The following is a 24,586-nucleotide window of genomic DNA, read 5'->3' as shown; positions in this document are numbered from 1 at the left end:
CCACGCCATCCGTTTGCTCATAAAACTGTTCATTCCACTTGAAGTATGTGGTCGTCAAACAACACTTAAACAGCTCTAAAATATCGGCAGGAAAAATTCGATCCAGCTGTTCCAATACATCATTAAGTGGAACCATGGTAAACAGCGATACCACATCGAAGCTGACCAATAAGTCCTCCGGCTGGACCACTATGCCATTCAATCTGCTGATGAAATGTGTCGAATTCTTTATATAAGAGTCCGAACGGCCCACATGTGGTTTTAACAGCGTAGTCAAAAACTTGGCTAACGAGTAGGTGGGCGAACCAATGGCACTTAGTATCGGTCTTAACGGAACATTTTCTTTATGAATTTTGGGCAATCCATAAAGCCTCGGTGGTAGCGCAACCGAATTGCAGAGACCTTTCTGTACACTCTCTTCAATGGAGGACTTTTTTATTAACCGCGACACAGTTCTGAGAACGTTGTTAGTGGGGTCCTTATTCAGCTTCCTATATGCTTGCGGATCCAGTAGATCCGTAATTTTTCTCTGATAGTCGGCCACATCCATAACCACCGTTGCGCTTCCTTTGTCAGCTGGGAGAACCAAAATACTACCGTCGTCATTCAGGAGTTTTAAAGCTCTTCTCTCACCCACAGTTATATTACTTTTCGGCGGTTTTGCATTGGCTAATATTCTCACTGTTTCTATACGGATTTCTTCAGCTGTTACAGAATCTACACTGCGAATTCCTGCTTCTACATTGGCTATAATTTCTTCCGTGGGCACAAAACGCGGACTAACAGCAAAATTTCCTCCCTTGGCAAGCACAGATGTCTCATCGTCAGATAACGAACGTTTGGACAAATTGATAACGGTCCGGGAAACGTCTAAATGCCGAACAGTCTGATTAGGTAGCAAATTATCAAACTTTTTCTTCTGTCTACTAGACGTCGTCAACATACGCTTCCCCATGGTATCATGCAGTAGTCTATCAATTTTATCCCAGTCACCGCTGCACAGTTTATTACTGATCGTAATATGGAGAGACATTAACTTACAGTTTGTGCTTGCCAAGTCCCGTTCATCAACCGACCACGGCATAACAGCCCGGATAATTATAATGGACATGATATTTCCGGCCGTGAAAGTTTACATTTTAGTATCAGACGCCTCTACGGGGAGGAGATGTCAAGAGAAGTGCGACGCCTGGAAGGACTCCAGAAGAAGAGAGTGCAGCTTTTGTGTTCCCTCACATTCCTGTCCCGTTGCAGAGCCGTCGGCGTTATACCGAAGTTTCTGAAAATAAAGCGACTGTTCTATTCGGGAAAGGCACAACGCATTTTCAAACGGACTGAGGAGGCCTTACTACGAGAGCGCATTCAGCAGACCCGACGGGACTTGGCAAGCACAAACTGTAAGTTAATGTCTCTCCATATTACGATCAGTAATAAACTGTGCAGCGGTGACTGGGATAAAATTGATAGACTACTGCATGATACCATGGGGAAGCGTATGTTGACGACGTCTAGTAGACAGAAGAAAAAGTTTGATAATTTGCTACCTAATCAGACTGTTCGGCATTTAGACGTTTCCCGGACCGTTATCAATTTGTCCAAACGTTCGTTATCTGACGATGAGACATCTGTGCTTGCCAAGGGAGGAAATTTTGCTGTTAGTCCGCGTTTTGTGCCCACGGAAGAAATTATAGCCAATGTAGAAGCAGGAATTCGCAGTGTAGATTCTGTAACAGCTGAAGAAATCCGTATAGAAACAGTGAGAATATTAGCCAATGCAAAACCGCCGAAAAGTAATATAACTGTGGGTGAGAGAAGAGCTTTAAAACTCCTGAATGACGACGGTAGTATTTTGGTTCTCCCAGCTGACAAAGGAAGCGCAACGGTGGTTATGGATGTGGCCGACTATCAGAGAAAAATTACGGATCTACTGGATCCGCAAGCATATAGGAAGCTGAATAAGGACCCCACTAACAACGTTCTCAGAACTGTGTCGCGGTTAATAAAAAAGTCCTCCATTGAAGAGAGTGTACAGAAAGGTCTCTGCAATTCGGTTGCGCTACCACCGAGGCTTTATGGATTGCCCAAAATTCATAAAGAAAATGTTCCGTTAAGACCGATACTAAGTGCCATTGGTTCGCCCACCTACTCGTTAGCCAAGTTTTTGACTACGCTGTTAAAACCACATGTGGGCCGTTCGGACTCTTATATAAAGAATTCGACACATTTCATCAGCAGATTGAATGGCATAGTGGTCCAGCCGGAGGACTTATTGGTCAGCTTCGATGTGGTATCGCTGTTTACCATGGTTCCACTTAATGATGTATTGGAACAGCTGGATCGAATTTTTCCTGCCGATATTTTAGAGCTGTTTAAGTGTTGTTTGACGACCACATACTTCAAGTGGAATGAACAGTTTTATGAGCAAACGGATGGCGTGGCTATGGGAAGCCCCCTAAGTCCCGTAATTGCAAACTTCTTTATGGAGAAATTCGAAGAACAGGCCTTAGGTACTGCCAGCAAGAAACCAAATGTATGGTTCCGATACGTGGATGACACGTTTGTGTTGTGGAGACATGGTAGGGAGGAACTAAGCCGGTTCCACGAACATCTGAACAGTATAAACCCAAGAATTCAGTTTACTATGGAGGAGGAGGTAGACGGCAAACTACATTTCCTCGATGTGCTTGTGTTTAGAAACGAAAATGGTAGATTGGGCCACTCAGTGTACCGCAAACCCACGCACACGGACCGTTATTTGCACCGGGATTCGAACCACCACCCACAACAGAAGCGGGGTGTTATCAAGACGTTAGCGGACAGAGCTAGAAATATTTGTGAACCTGAGTTGCTCGACGCTGAGATGGAACATCTCCACAATGCACTAACGAAGAACGGGTATTCGTCCGCCGAAATAAAACGTGCGTTGAGGCAGCCACGCAGAAATCATACTGACGTACAGGCTACTGCAAAATCTAAGGTTTTCCTGCCGTTTGTTAAAAATGTAACGGAAAGAATAGGGAGGATCTTGACGAAGCGGAATATTACCGTAATTTACAAGCCCACCAGGAAGATACAGGAATACCTTAGGCCTGCCAAGGACGCTCGCAAACCATTGGAAAAATCTGGAGTGTATAGGATCCCATGCAGCTGTGGTGATGTTTATGTGGGTACCACTAAAAGAACTGTTTCTAAACGTTTGGAAGAGCACAAGGGAAATTGTAGAAGAGGAGAAACAGAACGATCAGCTGTTGCGGAGCATGCTTTCCAGCCGGGGAACCACAATATTCGTTTCGAGGAGACGCAAGTACTAGCGGCCACGAGCGGATATTACGAAAGGCTCTACAGGGAGGCGATCGAAATCGCTAAACACCCAAATAATTTCAACAGAAAGGAGGAGGGCGTCAAATTAAACGGTATATGGATGCCGGTGTTAAAAAAGATGTGTACCACTCGTCCACTACTGGGTGACGGCAACGGCGATCGACGGCGACGGACAGCGGCCAATTGCACTGACGTTTTCAAAACACGTGACGTCACGCCGCGGCGCGGGGGCGCGCGGACACGGAATGTAGCGGCAGTCAGTAGCGAGCCAGTGTGTGTGTTGGATCTTCCATCAAGCTACGGACCCCCTTGAAGATGTCTCCCGCAGTCGGAGACGAAACGTTGGGAATCACCACAGCATTCATCAACCGACCACGGCATAACAGCCCGGATAATTATAATGGACATAATACTTACCCTACGACGTCTCACAGAAGGTAGATTAAGGAAAGGCAAACCTACATTTGTAGCGTTACTTGATCAGTCGTTTGTGTATTTTGAGATCGCAGTTGCATATGAAGCTGATCTCAATGTGTTATCAGTGTGAATACCCATTAGAGAACCAGTGAGTGCTATGCGGAGACTGTTCATAAACTTTGCGGGATCTTCTGGCGTAATAATGCTCCTACAGCAACATTTCTGGGGTCGATAAAGAAATTCGAGGAAAGAGCATCCATTGCAACCGTAAAATCATTCGGATGAAATTGTACAGTTTGTATGGAATAAAATATTGCACTGATGCAAGATAATGGGACTATGAGCCCTCCCAAGTCACTTCAACGTTGTTCTCAACAATCAGGAATTTCTACAGCCCCTTTGCAATGAATTTTGAAAATGGATTTTCATATGCACCTATACAAGATTCAGCTCAAATAATATCTTAAACCCCCAGATCATTCAAAACGGAGAAATTTTGCTGAGCAGATTCTCACAAAACAAAAAGAGGTCAACAATTTTGCAGAACGAATAATCTTCAGTGATGAGGCAAATTTTGATATGTGTGGGTTCATTAACCAACAAAATTGCTGTATCTGGGGACAGGAAAACCCCAGGGTGACCCAATAGAGCCATGTGCACCCACTGTGAATCACAGTTTGGTATGGCTTTTAGGCAGCTGGTGTGATCGGCCTCTTCTTTCTTGAAGATTTTGACAGTAATGTAGGAACAGTTACAAGTGAGCATTATCATCAAATGGTCAGAAACAATTTCTGGCCTGCTCTGGATGAAGTGGATAAAGCCAGTATGTGGTTTTAGCAGGACGGGACTAAGTGTCTCTTATCCTGCGAGACAGTAACACAACTCCATGAAAAATTCCCCCAGTCTGTGATCTCATTTTTGGTGACTTGTAATAGCCTCCCATATATTGTACCATACTCCATGTGACTTCTTTTTATGGGGTTATGTGAAGTCCAAGGTCTACGAGAACAAACTACAAACAGTTCCCCAACTTGAGGAAGAAATTCAACATGTCATCGATAACATCAACAGAGACGTCTGTGACAGGGTCATCACAAACACTCCATAGACCGATAACTGCCTGCTGAGAATGTAGAGGTGGACATATGCCTGATATAATTTTCTTCTGTTGAATGGGAGTGTATGTAAATGTAAATAAAAAAGTAATTATTATTTCAATCCGTTTTTGACTTAATTTTTTGTTTCAATCCATTTTGACGTAATTATTACAGTTTAAAATACTGTGTAATATATCGAAGTCCCTATACAATTTTTAACCCTATCAGATAGGTTAGGGCAATTGGAATCTAATACTTGTATTCATATTAGACCTGTATTTAAGGCAGAGTCACTGAATAATGATGAAAGGTGTCCTAGTGTACCAAAGTGTACAACTATCATAAGAATATGAAAGATATTTATTTTGTAAGGAATGTCCTCATGGAGACTTAACCCCAAGACATAGTACATGGCAAGGAAGAGCCATTAGGGAGGAAGATACTGAAGTACATAGTAATTTTAAGTTTTATGATAACAAGAATGTGAGCATTTGTGGATATGCTGGGGTTGATTTAGACTAAGTATACATATTAGACGGAGTATACATATTAAATACTCTGTTCTGTGGATCACCACCTGGGAAAGGGAGGTTTGCGAGCAGTGGATTCTGTCTGACGTCAGAAATTATATGTTATGTAAAGGTAATGCAGTAGCTAACAAAATTGTTTAATGCATAAATTGAGATAAAGATTTATGACATATCTATTGTCCAAACCTGGATGATGTTTATATTATGCTGAGAGCACATACAATCATTGCTCATATGCTCCCCACATACCTGTAACCAGTGGCAAAATTGGAAAGACTTTTATTTAATTTATGAGCTGATATTTAAGATTTATACACTTGTTATTTTGTTTTCTTACCTGAGGCATATTAGCCTTATTATGGATTTATTTATTTAGTATCAAACTTGAGAAAGAGATCCAAATGTTTATATAATATCAATATGCTGGAAAAATTTAAGCCCTCAGGAGTATCTGCAATCTGCAGAGTCAGCGGATTGAGATTCAGCAGATTGATGAAGACCAGGTTCCAAGTTAGCTGCTTCAGCCTTTCATAATTCATGTTCTCTCTAGCAGTTTCTTGTACTCTTAGTTTTTCTATTGTCTATGAATGAATTTATCTTCTACTATCCTATCCTAGTAAGATAAACTATAGAAAAGAATAAAATGATTAAAATCACAAAAATGATTATTCAGTCAAAGATTGATACAAACTGCCACAGCAGTAAAATTACATTAATCAGTCAGCAAATATTACTTACATTTACTATCTATCTTTTATTATAAGTATATAGTTATTTATTGATATTTATGATGTAATAAGTTAATTCACACTTACGATAGTGAGCGATCAAATTACTTATATGCAGTTACATACTACAAGAAGGGTCAGTAAGTATAGTAGCCCAAATTACTATACATGCTTTCAAATCTTTAGGTACCATTCTACGATTCTTATGCATATAGTGTGCTGCATGTTAGCAACATCACAGTGACTTGGGGTATGGAAAGAAATGCACCTGTTCCCTAAATTTAGTTATGACATGTTAACATCCAGGCAAAATGATTGAAATTTGCCTAGAAGAACAATAAGAGTGTGAGAGAAAATCAGGCAATTAATGTAACACAGTAAGACTATTCACCCAGAACATTAACAGAGGTGGCAGGTGGCAGCTTTTCAAGAAAGGCGAGAGGACACTATCAGTTGTAAATAGATTAAATAGGTCAATTCAAGTCATACCTACAAAGTGAAATTTCTTTAAACAAAGTAAATAGGGACAGAAGAGGATACTTTTTTTTGTGCTGTGTGCCTCATATATATTGTATGGTGTAGGAAAAGAATAGGTGGACCCAGGAAAGAAAGGACCTACCGTATTTACTCGAATCTAAGCCGCACTCGAATCTAAGCCGCACCTGAAAAATGAGACTCGAAATAAAGGAAAAAAAAAAATCCCAAATCTAAGCCGCACCTGAAATTTGAGACTCAAAATTCAAGGGGAGAGAAAAGTTTTAGGCCGCACCTCCAAATCGAAACAAAGTTGGTCCATTGTAACATGAGACACAATTTAGGTCGAATGAATGACGATACAGCTACAGTAGTTTGGTTCGAGTCGAAAACTTAGCAGTTAAGCTTTACCAGGTAGGCATTGCTATGCGTCAGGCGCTCCGTCCGTATTTATACGGATACCCTTCCTTTTTCACGTGCTTCGTCTGGTTTGAATCGATTGCTTATTTTGCTTTGATCTGATAAGTGCCGTTTTCTATGTTATAGGTGTTTACGTCAGTCACTCGAAGCTGAAAATGCATTACTATACTGTGTCATGCATTGTTTGTTGCATTCTGATAGTGCGTGTTTACGGCCTGTCGCTGCTCGCGGCATGGCTTGCTTTTGTGCGCGCTACCGCCGCCTACAATTTAAAAAAGAGAGGAATCGTCTCATTAGCGAAACAATGGCAAGAGACTGTTATTTGTTGTTACTTAGACTGCTGCTTTCTTTGATAATGATCAACAAGAACCAAATAATAGACTGCGTGTGATAGAACATGATCTGAACGAGAGTTTGGCGAAAATTTTTCTCCGTTTGAAAATCTTTGCGGCCGCTTCTTTAGTACATCAAATTCTGCACAGAAATTAGTCATCTTAGATTTAAAAATCTAGTCAGTTGCCGTGCTTCATTTATGACTGTATCACTATTAGGCATAAGAGCAATACGAATATAAACATGACACGATACATATATTCTTCCGCGTTTTCTGTTGTCTCACTCTAGTTTTGTAGTTTATTTGACAGACAGGATTTAAATGAGCTAGAAGCAAACACGAAAGAATACATGGCAAAATGTTTATATTCGTATTATTCTTATGGTGAAGAGAATACTGCATGTGATTCACATTTCATCAGGTTCCTATTAGCAACCATCTCTTCTCACAGGTAGGAAAAAATTCAGAATTTAGAGTTGGCCATATTGACAAAAATCCCAGTATTACCAGTCGGATTTTTGTAGTACATTGATATTCGAAGATGAACAATACGGAATTTGTATTTACTTCGTTGGATTATGTATGAAAAAGCAGTGGTCGAAACTCGGGCGGAGAAAAAAAGCTCGTCTTCCAATTTTTTTTTTTTTTTTAATTTTATTTACTGACGCAGAGGTTTTGGCGCCAGTATTTATTTTTGTGCCTACAAAGGATGCCTGTGTAGCGCTACATATATTCGACGGCAGAAGTTAGTTGTGGCGGCACCTATCAACATTTTTCAGAACTTCCGCTTGCTTTGCACTCGATTCTAAGCCGCAGGCGGTTTTTTGGATTACAAAAACCGGAAAAAAAGTGCGGCTTAGATTCGAGTAAATACGGTATACCTAGGTTAGGTGAACCCATACAAGGGTTGACCTATACTGTGCTAGGGAGATATATGTTGGGAGGAACATTTACATTTGTATAGAGTTTACAAAACTAGTAAAGTATACTGAGACTTACCTCAATTGTGAGTGTAAGTGAAAGAGACCTGGCCATAACATTAAAAGCAAGTGTCAGACCTTCGCCACTGATGATATGGGCCTGTGATTACCTCAGAGCACACACCTTTCCGTGATACGGTAGAGCAAGGTTCATTTACAAGAAATATAAGTTCAGTGGCAGGAGGAACAAGACTTCTGGCCAGGTGAATACAGGGTTATAAATACAAAATCAAATAGGGGTAATGCAGGAGTAGGTACAATAATGAATAAAAAATAGGAGTGCGGGTAAGCTACTACAAACAGCATAGTGAACACATTATTGTGGTCAAGATAGACACAAAGCCCACACCTACCACAATAGGACAAGTTTATATGCCAGCTACCTCCGCAGATGATGAAGAGATTGATGAAATGTATGATGAAATAAAAGAAATTATTCAGATAATGAAGGGAGACGAAAATTTAATAGTCATGGGTGACTGGAATTAGGTAGTAGGAAAAGGAAGAGAAGGAAACGTAGTAGGTGAATATGGAATGGGGGTAAGAAATGAAAGAGGAAGCTGCCTGGTAGAATTTTGAACAGAGCATAACTTAATCATACCAAACACTTGGTTCAAGAATCATAAAAGAAGATGGTATATGTGGAAGAGGCCTGGAGATACTCGAAGGTTTCAGATAGATTATATAATGGTAAGACAGAGATTTAGGAGGCAGGTTTTAAATTGTAAAACATTTCCAGGGGCAGATGCGGACTCAGACCACAATCTATTAGTTATGAACTGTAGATTAAAACTGAAGAAACTGCAAAAAGGCAGGAATTTAAGGAGATGGGATCAGGGTAAACTGACAGAACCATAGGTTGTAGAGAGTTTCAGGGAGAGCATTAGGGAAAGATTGACAGGAATGGGGGAAAGAAATACAGTAGAAAAAGAATGGGCAGCTTTGAGGGATGAAATAGTGAAGGCAGAAGAGGATCAAGTAGGTAAAAAGACGAGGGCTAGTAGAAATCCTTGGGTAACAGAAAATATATTGATATGGTTATAATAGAAGGAAACATTCCACGAAGGAAAAATATACCTAAAAACAAAGATGATGTGACTTACCAAATGAAAGTGCTGGCAGGTCGACAGACACACAAACGAACACAAACATACACACAAAATTCAAGCTTTCGCAACAAACTGTTGCCTCATCAGGAAAGAGGGAAGGAGAGGGAAAGACGAAAGGATGTGGGTTTTAAGGGAGAGGGTAAGGAGTCATTCCAGTCCCGGGAGCGGAAAGACTTACCTTAGGGGGAAAAAAGGACGGGTATACACTCGCACACACACACATATCCATCCACACATATACAGACACAAGCAGACATATTTAAAGACAAAGAGTTTGGGCAGAGATGTCAGTCGAGGCAGAAGTGCAGAGGCAAAGATGTTGTTGAATGACAGGTGAGGCCTCAATCTCCGCTAATTTAAAGTTGCCGCCACTCATACCTCACCTGTCATTCAACAACATCTTTGCCTCTGCACTTCTGCCTCGACTGACATCTCTGCCCAAACTCTTTGTCTTTAAATATGTCTGCTTGTGTCTGTATATGTGTGGATGGATATATGTGTGTGTGTGTGTGTGTGTGTGCGAGTGTATACCTGTCCTTTTTTCCCCCTAAGGTAAGTCTTTCCGCTCCCGGGACTGGAATGACTCCTTACCCTCTCCCTTAAAACCCACATCCTTTCGTCTTTCCCTCTCCTTCCCTCTTTCCTGATGAGGCAACAGTTTGTTGCGAAAGCTTGAATTTTGTGTGTATGTTTGTGTTCGTTTGTGTGTCTGTCGACCTGCCAGCACTTTCATTTGGTAAGTCACATCATCTTTGTTTTTAGGTATAGAAAATATATTGAATTTAATTGATGAAAGGAGAAAATATAGAAAAGTAATAAATGAAGCAGGAAAAAAGGAATACCAAAGTCACAAAAATGAGATCGACAGGAAGTGCAAATTGGCTAAGCAGGGATGGCTAGAGGACAAATGTAAGGATGTAGAATCATATCTCACTAGGGATAAGATAGATACTGCCTACAGGAAAATTAAAGAGACTTTTGGAGAAAAGAGAACCACTTGTATGAATATCAGGAGCTCAGATGGAAACCCAGTTCTAAGCAAAGAAGAGAAAGCAGAAAGGTGGAAGGAGTATATAGAGGGTCTGTACAAGGGTGTTGTACTTAAGGACAATATTATGGAAATGGAAGAGGATGTAGATGAAGATGAAATGGAACATATGATACTGCGTGAAGAGTTTGACAGAGCACTGAAAGACCTAAGCCGAAACAAGGCCCCGGGAGTAGACAACATTCCATTAGAACTACTGATAGCCCTGGAAGAGACAGCCCTGACTAAACTATGGAAAGCCAGCCCTGACAAAACTCTACCATCTGGTGAGCAAGATGTATGAGACAGGCGAAATACCCTCAGACTTCAAGAAGAATAGAATAATTCCAATCCTTATTTATTTATTTATTTATTTATTTATTTATATACTTGTTCCATAGATCTGTACATGTGAGCAAGTCACTCAGATGTGGAACATGTCAATGGACATAATAAAATACATAGAATAAAGACATTGTTATAGTATTAATAACAGTGCACAAAAGTCACACTTATTAGCTTAAAAACTAGTCAACATAAATGTGAAGATAGCAGTTTCATATTTAGGGCATTATTGCATCTATTTTAATCTTGAACAGTAATCAAAACTTCCCACTTTGGGTTTCAAAGTGACCCAAAAATGGAAATGAGAAAAACAGGAATTTTTACATTAGGGCATTATTACATTAGTTTAACAGTAAACAGTGTCAAAAAATTAAAAAACGTCTTTCCAATCTGGGTTTTACTTATTTCTCTGAAAGAATTCCTCTAGTGAATAAAGTGAGGTCTCAAGTAAATAATTTTTCAAGCTACGTTTAAATACTGATGTACTACTCCTTATACTTTTGATGCTGTTGGGTAGGGAATTGAAAATTTTCGTTCCAGCGTACTTTACCCCTTTCTGAATAAGTGTCAAGTTCTTTAACTCACAGTGGAAATCCGTTTTTCTTCTGGTGTTATGTTCATGATGTAGGCAATTCGTTTCATATAGAGTGGGGTTATTTATTATGAAGCACATCAGTGAATATATGTACTGAGATGTTGCTGTCAGTATTTCAAGTCGTTTAAAAAGATTGCGACATGAGGTTCGTGGGGGTACACCACAAATGATTCTTATTGCTCTTTTTTGTGCTGTGAGGATTTTCTTTGCGGCAGGTGTATTGCCCCAGAAGGTGATGCCATAACACATGACTGAATGAAAATAGCCAAAGTAAGCTGACTTTGAGATGGTAATGTCATTGAAGTGTGACAAAATTCGTAAAGCAAATGTTGCCGACGTCAGCCGTTTTAGTGTTTGTAGAACGTGATATTCCCAGTTCAGCCTACTGTCCACGTATACGCCTAGGAATTTTGATAAGTACACTTGCTTTATCATCTGATTATTCTGTGTGATAACTATTTCTTTTGGGTTTTTGTGGGTTGTCTGGAACTGGATAAAATTGGTTTTTTTCAGGTTTATTGAAAGGGAGTTAATACTAAACCAACCCAGAACTTCTTTAAGGATATCATTGACCTCGGATTCTAAGTCAGTAGTTGACACATTATCCACCACAATGCTCGTATCATCAGCAAACATTGTAAATTTACACTGCTTATTGCTGGATAAAGGCAGGTCATTAACATATATGAGGAACAGCAAGGGCCCAAGCACTGATCCCTGTGGCACTCCATGTTGCCAATTCCCCACTCAGAGTCCACTATATATTGTGATACACTATCTGAAACATTTAGAATAATCTTCTGCTTCCTATTTTCGAGGTACGATTTTAACCAGTTCCCTACAGGTCCTGTAATTCCATAATGACAGGCCTTCTTGAAGAGTATCTGGTGATCTACACAGTCGAACGCCTTTGATAGGTCGCATAAGACACCAATTGGCAGCCTCTTGCTGTTTATAGACTCTAGAACATTATTTGTGAATGAGAAAATTGCGTTATCTATTGAAACTCCCTTTTGAAAACCAAACTGCTGACTGTTAATGATGTTCAGGTCACCAAGGTGTGCCACAATCCTGTTGTACAGAGCTTTTTCTAGGACTTTTGAAAATGTTGTTAATAGAGAGATAGGGCGATAGTTTGACACATTTGTAGCATCCCCTGCTTTGTACAGGGGCCTGACAACAGAGTATTTAATTCTGTCTGGAAACACTCCTTGTTGCATGGATGTGTTGCAGATGTGAGACAAAACTTCGGTCACTTCATTACAGCAAGCCGTCAACAGCTTGCTTGAAATATCATCGATACCAGCAGAATGTTTATTTTTCAAAGACTGTATGATTTTTTTGATTTCATTGGCAGTAATGGGAAGCACACTTATTTGACTGAAAGGTTCTGGAAAATTATTTTTCATTATACAGGCAGCTTTATCTACAGAACCATGGCAACCTATCTGTGTTGGGACAGTTAAAAAATGTTGGTTAAAGATTTAAGCAATTTCCTCACTATTAGTTATCTCTGAGTTGTCAACAGTTAAAACAATATTTTTGTCTTTGGTGTAGTTTGCAGTCCCTGTTTCTCTCTTTATCACATTCCAGATTGTTTTAATTTTATTTTCAGAATTAGTAATTTCAGATGCTATACACATACTTTTAGAGTTTTTAATTACTTTGGCAAGAATTTTACAGTAGAATTTATAATGTTTTAGCTGAGCAGGGTTATTAGAAGTCTTTGATGCTATGTAGAGTTGTCTTTTTCTCTGACAGGAAGCTATGATGCCCTTAGTGAGCCATGGTTTTTTTGCAGACCTAGCAGGTTGGACTCTGTATGACTTTTTTGGAAATACACTTTCAAAGATACCTGCCATCTCATCTGTGAATAAATTGTATTTTGAATTAGCAGTTTCTGCTAGATAAACAGGTGTCCAGTCAGTATGCTGAAGACATGATCTGAATGTTTGAATAGCTTCCTCACTTAGTTTCCTTACTGTTTTCCATCTAAGTGAGGTGTCACTCAGAGGAATTCCCAAGCTGTTGAAAGTAACTCGTTGTCCGTCATGGTCAGACAGACCATTTATAACCATTTCAATATTAATATGGTTGACTTTACTCTGATCAACAAAAACGTTATCAATGAGAGTACTGGAAGAGGTTGTGGTTCTGGTGGGCGAGCTAACCACGGGAACAAGGTTGTACGTGCACATGAGATTTTCAAACTCCACCTTGCAGGGAGAATTAACCAAGAAATCTATGTTAAAATCCCCAACAACTACCATGCCCCTATTTTTTCTACTTAAGTACAACAAAAGAGTATGTAATTGTTTAACAAACACTTTAAAATTACCAGATGGTGCCCTGTAAACTGCCACAACTGTTAACATGGAGACAGTGTCTGGCACCTCTATAGCACATACTTCAAAATGTAGCTCAAAGCAGAATCTTTGTACATCTATTGCCGTGAACAAGACATTGTTTTTTACTCCTCCTTTGTCCATATAGTTCCTGCAATAAGACGTTGCCAAAACGTAGTTGGGAATAGGAACTACTTCAATACCAGCAGTGATGTGGTGTTCTGTTAGACACAGAATGTGGGCACTAATTATACCTTTTGTGTCTGCTATATTTGCTGTGAACTGATCCAACTTGCAGTATAGGCCTTTTATGTTCTGATGAAACACTGTTAACTTTTGTTTGTCTTTAATTGTATTGCCGTTTGACTGAACTTTCGTTTGTGTATTAATTACTTGTTGCAGATTTTTGTTACTGGACCAAATCCTGTTAGAGTTGGCCCAGCTTACTAGTTTCCCTCGTTAGTTAGGGCTATGACTGGTCTGCTTTCATGATCGTTATTGTTTAGGCCTATTATTTCATGAAAAGCTTTTCCAATGTCTGCTGCTAGTTTATTTTTGCCAAACTGATTTAGATGAAGTCCATGCTTTGTGAAGCAATGTTTCTCATACCTGTCTGTATCCAATAGTGTCACATTCGTAAACTTAGTGCAAAAGTGTTTCAGTTTACTATTCGTTAGGCGAATTTCTCTGTTCACACAAGACCAGTCTGCCAGGTCATATCTCGTGGGCACAGTTGTTAGTATTATGTTTGTATGCTGTGTTGACAGATGTGAAATTACCGAACTATCAGTTTAATAAGCCACAGCTGCAAAATACTGACACTAATTCTTTACAGATGAATGGAAAAACGGGTAGAAGCCGACCTCGGGGAAGGTCAGTTTGGATTCCGTAGAAATGTTGGAACACGTGAGGCAATACTGGCCCTACGACTTATCTTAGAAAATAGATTATGGAAAGGCAAACCTATGCTTCTAGCATTTGTAGACTTACAGAAAGCTTTTGACAATGCTGACTGGAATACTCTCTTTCAAATTCTGAAAGTGGCAGGGGTGGCATTGAGGTGCAAGTTACTCAGTAGCCAACTAAACCGTTTTACTGGCAACAGCTTTGATATGTAACTTTCACCAAGATCTGGGTCAGTGCTCCAGTAATCTCTGTAGCTAGGCTTCTTAGTGATACCCATATAAAGATTTATTCCAATAAAAATCTTAATTTCAACTTCGTTGGTGGGCACAAAAGTTTTGCCTTTCTGTGTAGCATACAAATTAGTTTGGAACACTATGTGATTTATTAGTGTTTCATAGAAAAATTTACAAAACAAGTCGATTGGCATTATGTTCACTTTGTTCTTTATTTCTGCGATCACACCACCTTCTCCAATAAATAATGGCACTTGGTCAGCACTTGTTTCTTGGCTCCAGTTTACCGTGACTGTTGATGGAACAGTAAATGGTAAAATATTATATTTACTGATGTCATCATTTTTCACTGTCATCCCGAGAATCGCTACTGCTTGACAGACGACTGCACACAAGAGTGGAACTTGCACAGCTTGTCGTGAGTATGGGGCCATTCCCATCACTGTCAAGACTGCTGTCACCAGAAGGTATTTCTTCAAATAAAATCGGTAACATTCATCCTCAGTTATTCTTTTTCGGCTAGACATATTCGAAGCAGACGAAGAAAATATAGTGGGTGGAGCAGAAGGGCGGTGGCTAGCAGCACTAACCACACAGAAATTTGTCTGTAAAACATGGAAAATTCTATTTCAATTTAAAGTTACTTTACACGTAGACTTATATATGTTCAACACGTAAATATGAGCAATTACTTACAAAAAATAGTCATATAGAGAAGAGCTACAGAGAATACTGCACGCCGCTTCCAAGAACAGTGCTAACAATGAAGAAGTATCAACTATTCTTCTGAATACGCAGAAAAAAATTCGCGCAGAAGACCTGCACTGCCATCTAGCGGCATTTTAGGCAACAATTAGGTGGTTGGCAGAGAGACTACTGGCCCCTGAGCGGTGAAGGGACAAAATATTATGTTGTTAGCCACAGTGACCACTGGCCATTAAAACCGTCTACGTATGTGGTTAGTTACAGTTTTGCCTGCCCTTCAAAGAGATAAGAGTCAAGGGGCATGAAAGGGATGCAGTGGTTGGGAAGGGAGTGAGACAGGGTTGTAGCCTATCCCCGATGTTATTCAATCTGTATATTGAGCAAGCAGTAAAGGAAACAAAAGAAAAATTCGGAGTAGGAATTAAAATCGATGGAGAAGAAATAAAAACTTGAGGTTTTCTGATGACATTGTAATTCTGTCAGAGACAGCAAAGGACCTGGAAGAGCAGCTGAATGGAATGGAAAGTGTCTTGAAAGGAGGCTATAAGATGAACATCAACAAAAGCAAAATGAGGATAATGGAATGTAGTCGAATGAAATCTGGTGAGGCTGAGGGTATTAGATTAGGAAATGAGACTCTTAAAGTAGTAAATGAGTTTTGCTATTTGGGGATGGTCGAAGTAGAGAAGATATAAAATGTAGACTGGCAATGGCAAGGAAAGTGTCTCTGAAGAAGAGAAATTTGTTAACATCAAGTATAGATTTAAGTGTCAGGAAGTCGTTTCTGAAAGTATTTGTATGGAGTGTGGCCATGTATGGAAGTGAAACGTGGACAATAAATAGTTTGGACAAGAAGAGAATAGAAGCTTTCAAAATGTGGTGCCACAGTAGAATGCTGAAGATTAGATGGATAGATCACATAACTAATGAGGAGGTATTGAATGGAATTAGGGAGAAGAGAAATTTGTGGCACACCTTGACTAGAAGAAGGGATCGATTGGTAGGACATGTTCTGAGGCATCAAGGGATCATCAACTTAGTATTGGAGGGCAGCGTGGAGGGTAAAAATCGTAGAGGGAGACCAAGCAGATTTAGAAGGTTGTAGGTTGCAGTAGGTACTGGGAATAAAGATACTAGGTACTGGGAATAAAGAAACTTGCACAGGATAGAGTAGCATGGAGAGCTGCATGAAACCAGTCTCTGGACTGAAGACCACAACAACAACATAAGTGGTTTATCGATAAACTACATTAAATCACAACAGCAACTCAGTGAATACTTTATTACATCCAAAGTGGCAATATGGTTGATTTAATATGAGATTTTTTAATTTATCTCCCATGTGTACTCTACAGTATTGCAGTGGTAGTGGTGGAACTAGTAGTTAATCAAGTCGAAATTCTGCCTATTGATTGTTTAATTATGTAAAGGCCAAGATTTCATCCGACCATATGTTGTACAGTAAAGTGGAGATTTTTCACAAATAATTAAGTAATAATAAGTCCCAAACATAAATAAAATAAGTACAACTTAGAAAAGAAACATTGAAAGTAATAGGTGTTAAAATAATATTAACCACATACACGCATTCTGTAGAGCTAGTCACCAAACTGGAGAAAGGAATATACATTAGTAGGACTTGTAAACTAAAAGGAATCTATGCCTTTGTACCTTTCTTTCATATTCTAATGAAAGTTTGCATTTTGGTTGAAAATGGTTGGCATTATCAGAAAAAGGGCTGACGTTTATTTGTTGTGTAAAACAGCATGAAAAGAATTAAAAGTCGTTAGTGATTTAAAGAAAATAACTTTCAAGATGACTTTCATCTCAATAGGAAGGATACAGCACGATATGAGATGTTACACATAATTTTTAGGGGAAAATGATGGGTTAGAGTCTTGGTCCTTGTAAACAATGAAGGATGATTGTAGTATTTAATAAAAGTTTTTATTAGTAGTTAAGTTTTGGACAGCATATTGTCAGAGAAAAGGTTTATTATTATGTGCAGGTAATGCAAGGTTTATGGGTGCAGCATATATGCATGACAAGATGATGAGTTTAGCGGGTACACCTACTATGGGCTGCTCGTTCTTAGATGTTGCTGCTCGGAGGTGTATCATGGCCGTGGTTGGATGGCGCTCACAATAACAATAGTGACATCATAGGAAAAGATAGAGGAAGAACAAAAGAAGTTTTAAAAACTGTTATTCTAACTTACATTGTCAATCATTTTGTTTGTCAAAATGTAATCTTGTTGAGCGTGATATTTACATACACTTAGTTGTGATATGATTGTTTACACAATGTGTAAAGGAGCTTAATCATATTGGTGTTGAAACAAGAAATATTGTCTGTCAATATGTAAAACTAAGAAGTATTCCAGCTCTTTTCATCTCTAGCCCTGAAGACACTGCAAAGGAGAACAAGTCCGCTAGCAAGAAAAGAAGCATGGTTATCTGAATTTTACTGACTGGTCTGGATAGTAATAAACTTTACGAAACAAGCAACCATGGAGAAAATATCAAACAGTGAGATAGAGTAAAACTAAAATTTAATACAGTAGACTCTGAGCACAAAAATAGGTCATCATTGGGTGGCTAATAATGACATAAGGTAGAATAATGTATGAAGGAGAAAGAAGAAAGGATGCCAATTTTCATAAAAATTAAAAACAGAGGAATTACACAATTGGAAAAAGGTTGAGTAAAACACAGAGCAAGAGAGAAAAATTTGTTAAGGCACATTTATTTTTGAGAGTAGATGAATATGATTTTGGAATATACAAATAAGAGACAAGAATGTAATGTTCCGTTCCTTGCAATAAGTGTGATAATGACTTTACAAATATGTGCATAAGAAAAACAGTAAATCACTACAGCACACTTTTTGATTTTCAAACACATGTTGCTGTTGTTGTGGTCATCAGTTCAAAGACTGGTTGACATGCTGCTCTATCCTGTGTAAGCCTCTTCATCTCCGAGTAACTACTGCACCCTACATCCTTTTGAATCTGATTAATGTATTTGTCTCTTGGTCTCCCTCTACAATTTTTATCTTCCACACTGCCCTTCAATACTAAATTGGTGATCCCTTGATGCCTCAGATTGTGTCCTAGCAACCAACGCCTTCTTCTAGTCAAGTTGTGCCAAAATTCCTCTTCTTCCCAATTCTATTCAGTACCTTCTCATTAATTACATGATATATATGTCTAATATTCAACATTCTTCCATCACACAACACTTCAAAAGCTTCTATTCTCTTCTTGTCTAAACTGTTTATTGTCCATGTTTCACTTCCATACATGGCTACACTCCATAGAAATACTTTCAGAAAGGGCTTCCTGACAGTTAAATCTATACTTTATGTTAACAAATTTCTCTTTTTCCGAAACACTTTTCCCCCCATTATCCGTCTACATTTTATATCTTCTCTACTTTGACCATCGTCACTTATTTTGCTGCCCAAATTGCAAAATTCAATTGCTACTTTAAGTCTCTCATTTCCTAGTCTGATTCTGTCACCATCACCTGATCTGATTTGGCTACAATCCATTATCTTTGTTTTGCTTTTGTTGATGTTCATCTTATACCCCTTATACCCTCCTTTCAAGACACTGTCTATTCCATTCCACTGCTCTTCCAAGTCCTTTGCTGTCTCTGACAGAATTACAATGTCATCAGTGAACCTCAAAGATTTTATTTTTTCTCTCTTAATTTTAATTCCAACTCTAAATTTTTCTTTTGTTTTCTCTACTGCTTTCTCAGTATACAGGTTTAATAACATTGGGGAGAGGCTACAACCCTGTATCTCTCACTTCTCAACCATTGCTTCCCTTTCATGTGCTCAACACCCATAACTGCCATCTGGCTTTTGTACAAATTATAAATAGCCTTTCACTCCCTGTATTTTACCCCTGCCACTTTCAAAATTTGGAAGAGAGTATTCCAGTCATCATTGTCAAAAGCTTTCTCTACATCGTAATGCAAATGAAGAAAATAAATTTTCTAACAAATAGGTTTCCTAAAATCATTTGAGAAAGATTGCAGAGCATACATTCTGTCATTGCCCAATGACCGAAAGGTGGCAAATAGCCTTCCCTTCTGAAGAGAAAAATGAACTAGCCCAGTGCTTTGGATGAAAATTGGTCACTGCGCATCGACAACCCTACCCTGCATGGACTCTGACCCTGGAACTGAAGGTCTTTGTGAATGATGCATGCCTTGTTTATTATGTGCAAGTTACTTTTTCCTTCAGTAGCTACTGCCTTGTGCAGCAGATCAAAAATACATGTCTTGCTTCTGCTGTTCTCAAAATAATCTTGTTGTGACATATTTACCTTCTACATTTATTAGTGCTATAAGTATAATTTTTGTATATATTACTTGTATGCCTTTCAAAATTTATCTCTAATAGCATTGCATATCAGTTATCAAATGTTACCTCAGATCTGCTCTATTTATATTTATGTAAAAGTTGAAATATATTGTTCTGGACAGAAATGAGAAATGAAGAAACATATCTTAAACCAGTGTATGAAGAAGAGGATCGTGTGCAACAGATTCTTTCAAAAGCTCTCTCAAGTTTTGATAAAAATTCTGTTGGTCCACAGAAGTATCTTGTTACATATGACCCATACATGCATCTTTTAAATGGGGAAGCCAGTGAGGAGTTAGCAGATTTTTTTAAATCTGATCCATTTCCTACACTCAAGGTAAACTACAGTGAGTCCTGTATTTTCTTTCATCTTTTTTTAGAGAAATAAGTGAAGTTATCCTATGGCCTACATAATATTAATATTTTTAACAGCAGACACCAAAGAATGTGAATCATGAAACTTTTCTCATAGAGTGTCACTTTAGCAAATAACTTTTCTCCTTTCTTAATTCTCCAACTGTCTGAACTTGTTCTTCTTTTTTAATAAAACAGAGGAGTGAGTTGTAGTATTTTGATCAATCAAATCTCATTGGCAGCAGGACTGAAGGGATCAGTGGTAGAAAGTGCTAACTCCCATTTTAGTAAAGGTTAGTCTGATTATGCTATCAGTTGTGTTTTCGAATGCACTACATTTTGGTACCATGTTTTTCCATATGTACCATTAGAAAGAGCTGTCTGCCATATAATTTCTTTTGTCTTATTGTATTTACATTCTTGTCTTCAAATTTAACCAAACATACAACATGCAACAACTCCAAATTTGCTCTTTTAGGTTAGCATTTTCTTCCACTGATATCTTCAATTCTGCAGTTTTTAATGAGTTCATAATCAGGTGTGAATTTGTGGACATTTTAGGAAAGGTTACTGGAGTTGTATTACACCATAGTGCAATATTTCAAATAGCTGACACTTGTTTCCAGTAATTTATAAAAATAACTTGCAGGAACCTAACTAGCAGCCTGTCTTGATTAAGTTATCTTCCAGGGTGTAAATTGTGTGTTGTCCATTTCTTGAATACATTTTTATGGATCTTTTGTTAAGACTGTGTTGTTCTTCACACATGTTATTCCTGAATTTTTTGAGGAGCAGTGTGTTAATGAGAAAGGTGGACTTAATTTTAAGAGTGTCCTACTGGTGTGCTTTACATTCAGGACAAATTATTTAGGAACAATACTTTACTGTTCAAACTGTGTCTTAAAATGTAATATTGCAAGGTCAAAATTAGTTAGAAACTACTAACAAGCAACTCAGTATATTATAATAGTTTATTGTATTGTTACAGGATTTTACTAAAAAAATTGAGAATTATGAAAAAATTAGAGAGAGTTCTATTTTTCTTCGGAGAAATGTTTTGCTCCATCTGATATTACTGGACTGTAATAAGATCAATGACACATTATATAAACAAGTTGATGACTTACGAAGTTTTATTGTGGATTATCATGTAAATAAAAATAGGACTCACAATAAAGGGTAAGTATCATCCATCATTACATGTGCAAGTTGATAATTCACAAAGTTCTATTGTGAATTATAATGTAAAGAAAAATTAGGACTCACAGTAAAGGGTAAGTATCATGCATCATTACATATGTGTTACAATATGTACAAAGTAATTCAAGAGGGCTTTCACAAACTAAGGAGGGATGAAAGAAGAAGACCTTTTTTGTCATACTGTATGTTTCCAATAGTTTATTGTTTCAGAGTTAAGCATTATTATGGAAATATATTGGTTCTGAATGATGTATTTATGTATGAGATGCATGCTCCAAATCCATTTATGATATTGAATTGGAAGGTCAGTTCTGCAATAGAGAGAGCAGGCTGTGTTGTATAGAGAGCACAATCGTGGAGCTTGATGATCACAGATCTCTTTCTGTGTGTCTAGGTTAAACAGGGAGAGGCATGCAAAGACCATCATTTTTACCCCAGAAAACAATCATTTTTGTCAATATTCACTGCTTCTGAACAAGTTAACCACATGCCAGAAATGATTAAGAGCTTCTGGCATTTACCCCTACATTAATCTATTGAATGGACTAAGGCCCAGAATACTTTTTGTATTCAGTAGCCAAAGATAGTTGAAGAATGAATTGAAATTTATTTCATTACTGTGTTACATATGGTACAATTTCTCTTCATTGTTGTACTGCTCATTAGATGTTTCACTGTTTTTAACTGCTGAATACTTTCTGTAGTATATGTTGCATCATTAAGTAGACAGTTGATAATGAGAGAATAAATCTTAAAAACATAATGCTATTTATATGTCAATCTTTTTAAAAATTAATATAAACATTTCATTTTCAAAGTTCCATCACTTTCAGAATAAATGTTTCAGCAACAAGTCATAAATTTTAGCGTTATGAACATTATAGGGAAATAAAAGTCAAGTTTCAGAAATTTATTAAATACTGTTAAACATGTTATTTTGTGTAAATTTCAGGTCTTTGTCATCTGTGTCTCAAAATATCAATGTCTTGTTTGCCTCTTGTATTGTGACGGTGTGGTGTATGTTCTGTCTGGTGACATGAAGTAATGACAATAGACGTATCGTTTTATGCGAGTACCTTCAGTTTGATACGGAGGGGACAGAAGGGTTTTTTAAATTGTCATTACACAGGTAATGAATTCAAATGTCAGTGTGCTATGTGGCGAGTTCTTGGGATTGCAGTGTAGATACGCTAGCAGCAGTGTCTTTCTAAAGGTGCAAGCCATACCTAGAGAGATATTCTGAAGGCACATTCAAATGTGGACCATTGAAGTGGAAGAAAACCACTGGAGAGGGATCATCATGGCTGCCTGAACACATGTAGGGTTATAGATTTTAATAGATGAACTGAAAGAACAGTACATGCTTATACAATGTTTGAAGTTCAAATTACAGTAGTAAACATTGTCAAACAGTGTGTCTCATGTCACTGAAAATTGAAAACATTGCTTATGCTTCTCCATTTTGAGAACTCTCATGTAGTTCATGCAAGTTACATGCAGTCACCAATTGCCATTGAAACACACTGTGGTTGCATGTGATCATTTCACAGCACACATACAATATGAACGAGCCAGATTATTATTGAACATTTAGCAACGTTGTGGAAACATGTCACTGTGTTGCAAATTGAATGCTACATTTTGTATTAAGTTTGCTTTAGGATCCATTTTGCTCTTTGTTCTGGTTATTATTATTACCCCAAGAATTTCACCAATATAAGAAGGCTGTCTTCGTATCAATATGCTGTAAGAGATATTTGGCTGGAAAAGAACAGAGTATCCTTAGATACTCATTAGTGCTACATCTGTGAGTCTCCACTGTTCTCTTGCAGAGCAGGCCAATATGTCCTCCAAATGTAATTTGAAATCAAGATGAAAGCTTAACAGCTTTACTGATTTACTGTTTACACCTAAATGAATATCATAATTAGTTTGTGTTTTCATTTGCTTTATTTGAATTACAGAGTAATCGATTACAGATGTAACAGCCTAGACCACAGCTAGTGCTTGATGCCATGGACAGAGTGCTGAATCTCAAGCACTGACCATTGCCAGATGACGACCTCCCCGATCTGAAGTTTCCAGATTGAACTTCCGCTGGTTGACGGATGAGACACTGACTACCATTGAGAAAGTTTCTGTGGTTCGACTCACTACTGTAAGGCGATGCCAAGACCTCTGTCACCGGTTAGCATTCGAGTGCTTCTGCGTGACACTGAAATACGGCTTCTTCCGTTACAGGCAGTGTTGGACACAGGTATTTAAACTCCCAGGACTAGCACGTCATCAATCCAGACAGCAGGGCAGTGTTGCTGCACCCAGTCCATGTCAGACACAGCTACAAACTTCATATTATAACTGCGATGCAGTGCCACAGCCCTCACTCGAAGGTTGACCTCTGTGGGTGGCACTACATGCCGACATGCCACTAGGACATTGCCAGGTATGACACGAGTCACCTTTTGCACCTTGTAGACAGCTCACGATGTGGTCTGTGACTGTCTCTGCCAGCTTAGAGCCTGGCGGGTCAGCGACACAGATTTCAGCACATCGCCACCCAAGTGACGTGCATATGTCACAGGCCGGTCTCTAGACCAGTCTTTCCTGTCACACTGGGAAGAAATATTACGAGACGATGCCGAGCCACATGAGAGATGAGGGTACACAAACGATGATTGTCCATGTTCAGTGGAGTATTAAAGAACTGTTTTGTTTCTCTCCAACAGATTGCTACACTGCTCGCACCTGTCTGCCCCCAGTAGTTGAGTGGTCAGCGTGACAGAATGTCAATCCTAAGGGCCCGGATTTGATTCCCGGCTGGGTCGGAGATTTTCTCCACTCAGGGGCTAGGTGTTGTGTTGCCCTAATCATCATCATTTCATCCCCATCGATGTGCAGGTCACCGAAGTGGCGTCAGATGGAAAGAGTTGCACCCGGTGAATGAATGGTCAACCCAGTGGGAGGCCCTAGTCACACGACATTTACTGCTCGCACTTGTCTCTCTCTCTATGTCATATGAACCCATGTTTCCCCAGGTGGAAGTTGAGCAGATGTTGAAAAGCACAGAGATTGCTCCCACCATCACACTACTG

The 24,586-nt window shown here is 38.7% G+C and overlaps 1 protein-coding gene across 1 annotated transcript in view; it reads left to right on the top strand.

Moving 5' to 3' along the window:
- Window positions 1-24,586, top strand: part of LOC126163202 (dynein axonemal heavy chain 3) — a 1,221,238-nt gene that overhangs the window by 78,800 nt on the left and 1,117,852 nt on the right. The window contains exons 8-9 of the mRNA XM_049920156.1: window positions 20,063-20,277; window positions 21,283-21,473. Of these exons, the coding sequence (XP_049776113.1) occupies window positions 20,063-20,277; window positions 21,283-21,473 (406 nt within the window). The remainder of the gene's footprint in view (window positions 1-20,062; window positions 20,278-21,282; window positions 21,474-24,586) is intronic.

Source organism: Schistocerca cancellata, chromosome 2 (genome assembly GCF_023864275.1).
Source record: "Schistocerca cancellata isolate TAMUIC-IGC-003103 chromosome 2, iqSchCanc2.1, whole genome shotgun sequence".
Lineage (NCBI taxonomy): Eukaryota > Metazoa > Arthropoda > Insecta > Orthoptera > Acrididae > Schistocerca > Schistocerca cancellata.
This window is presented reverse-complemented; position numbering and strand designations above follow the sequence as displayed.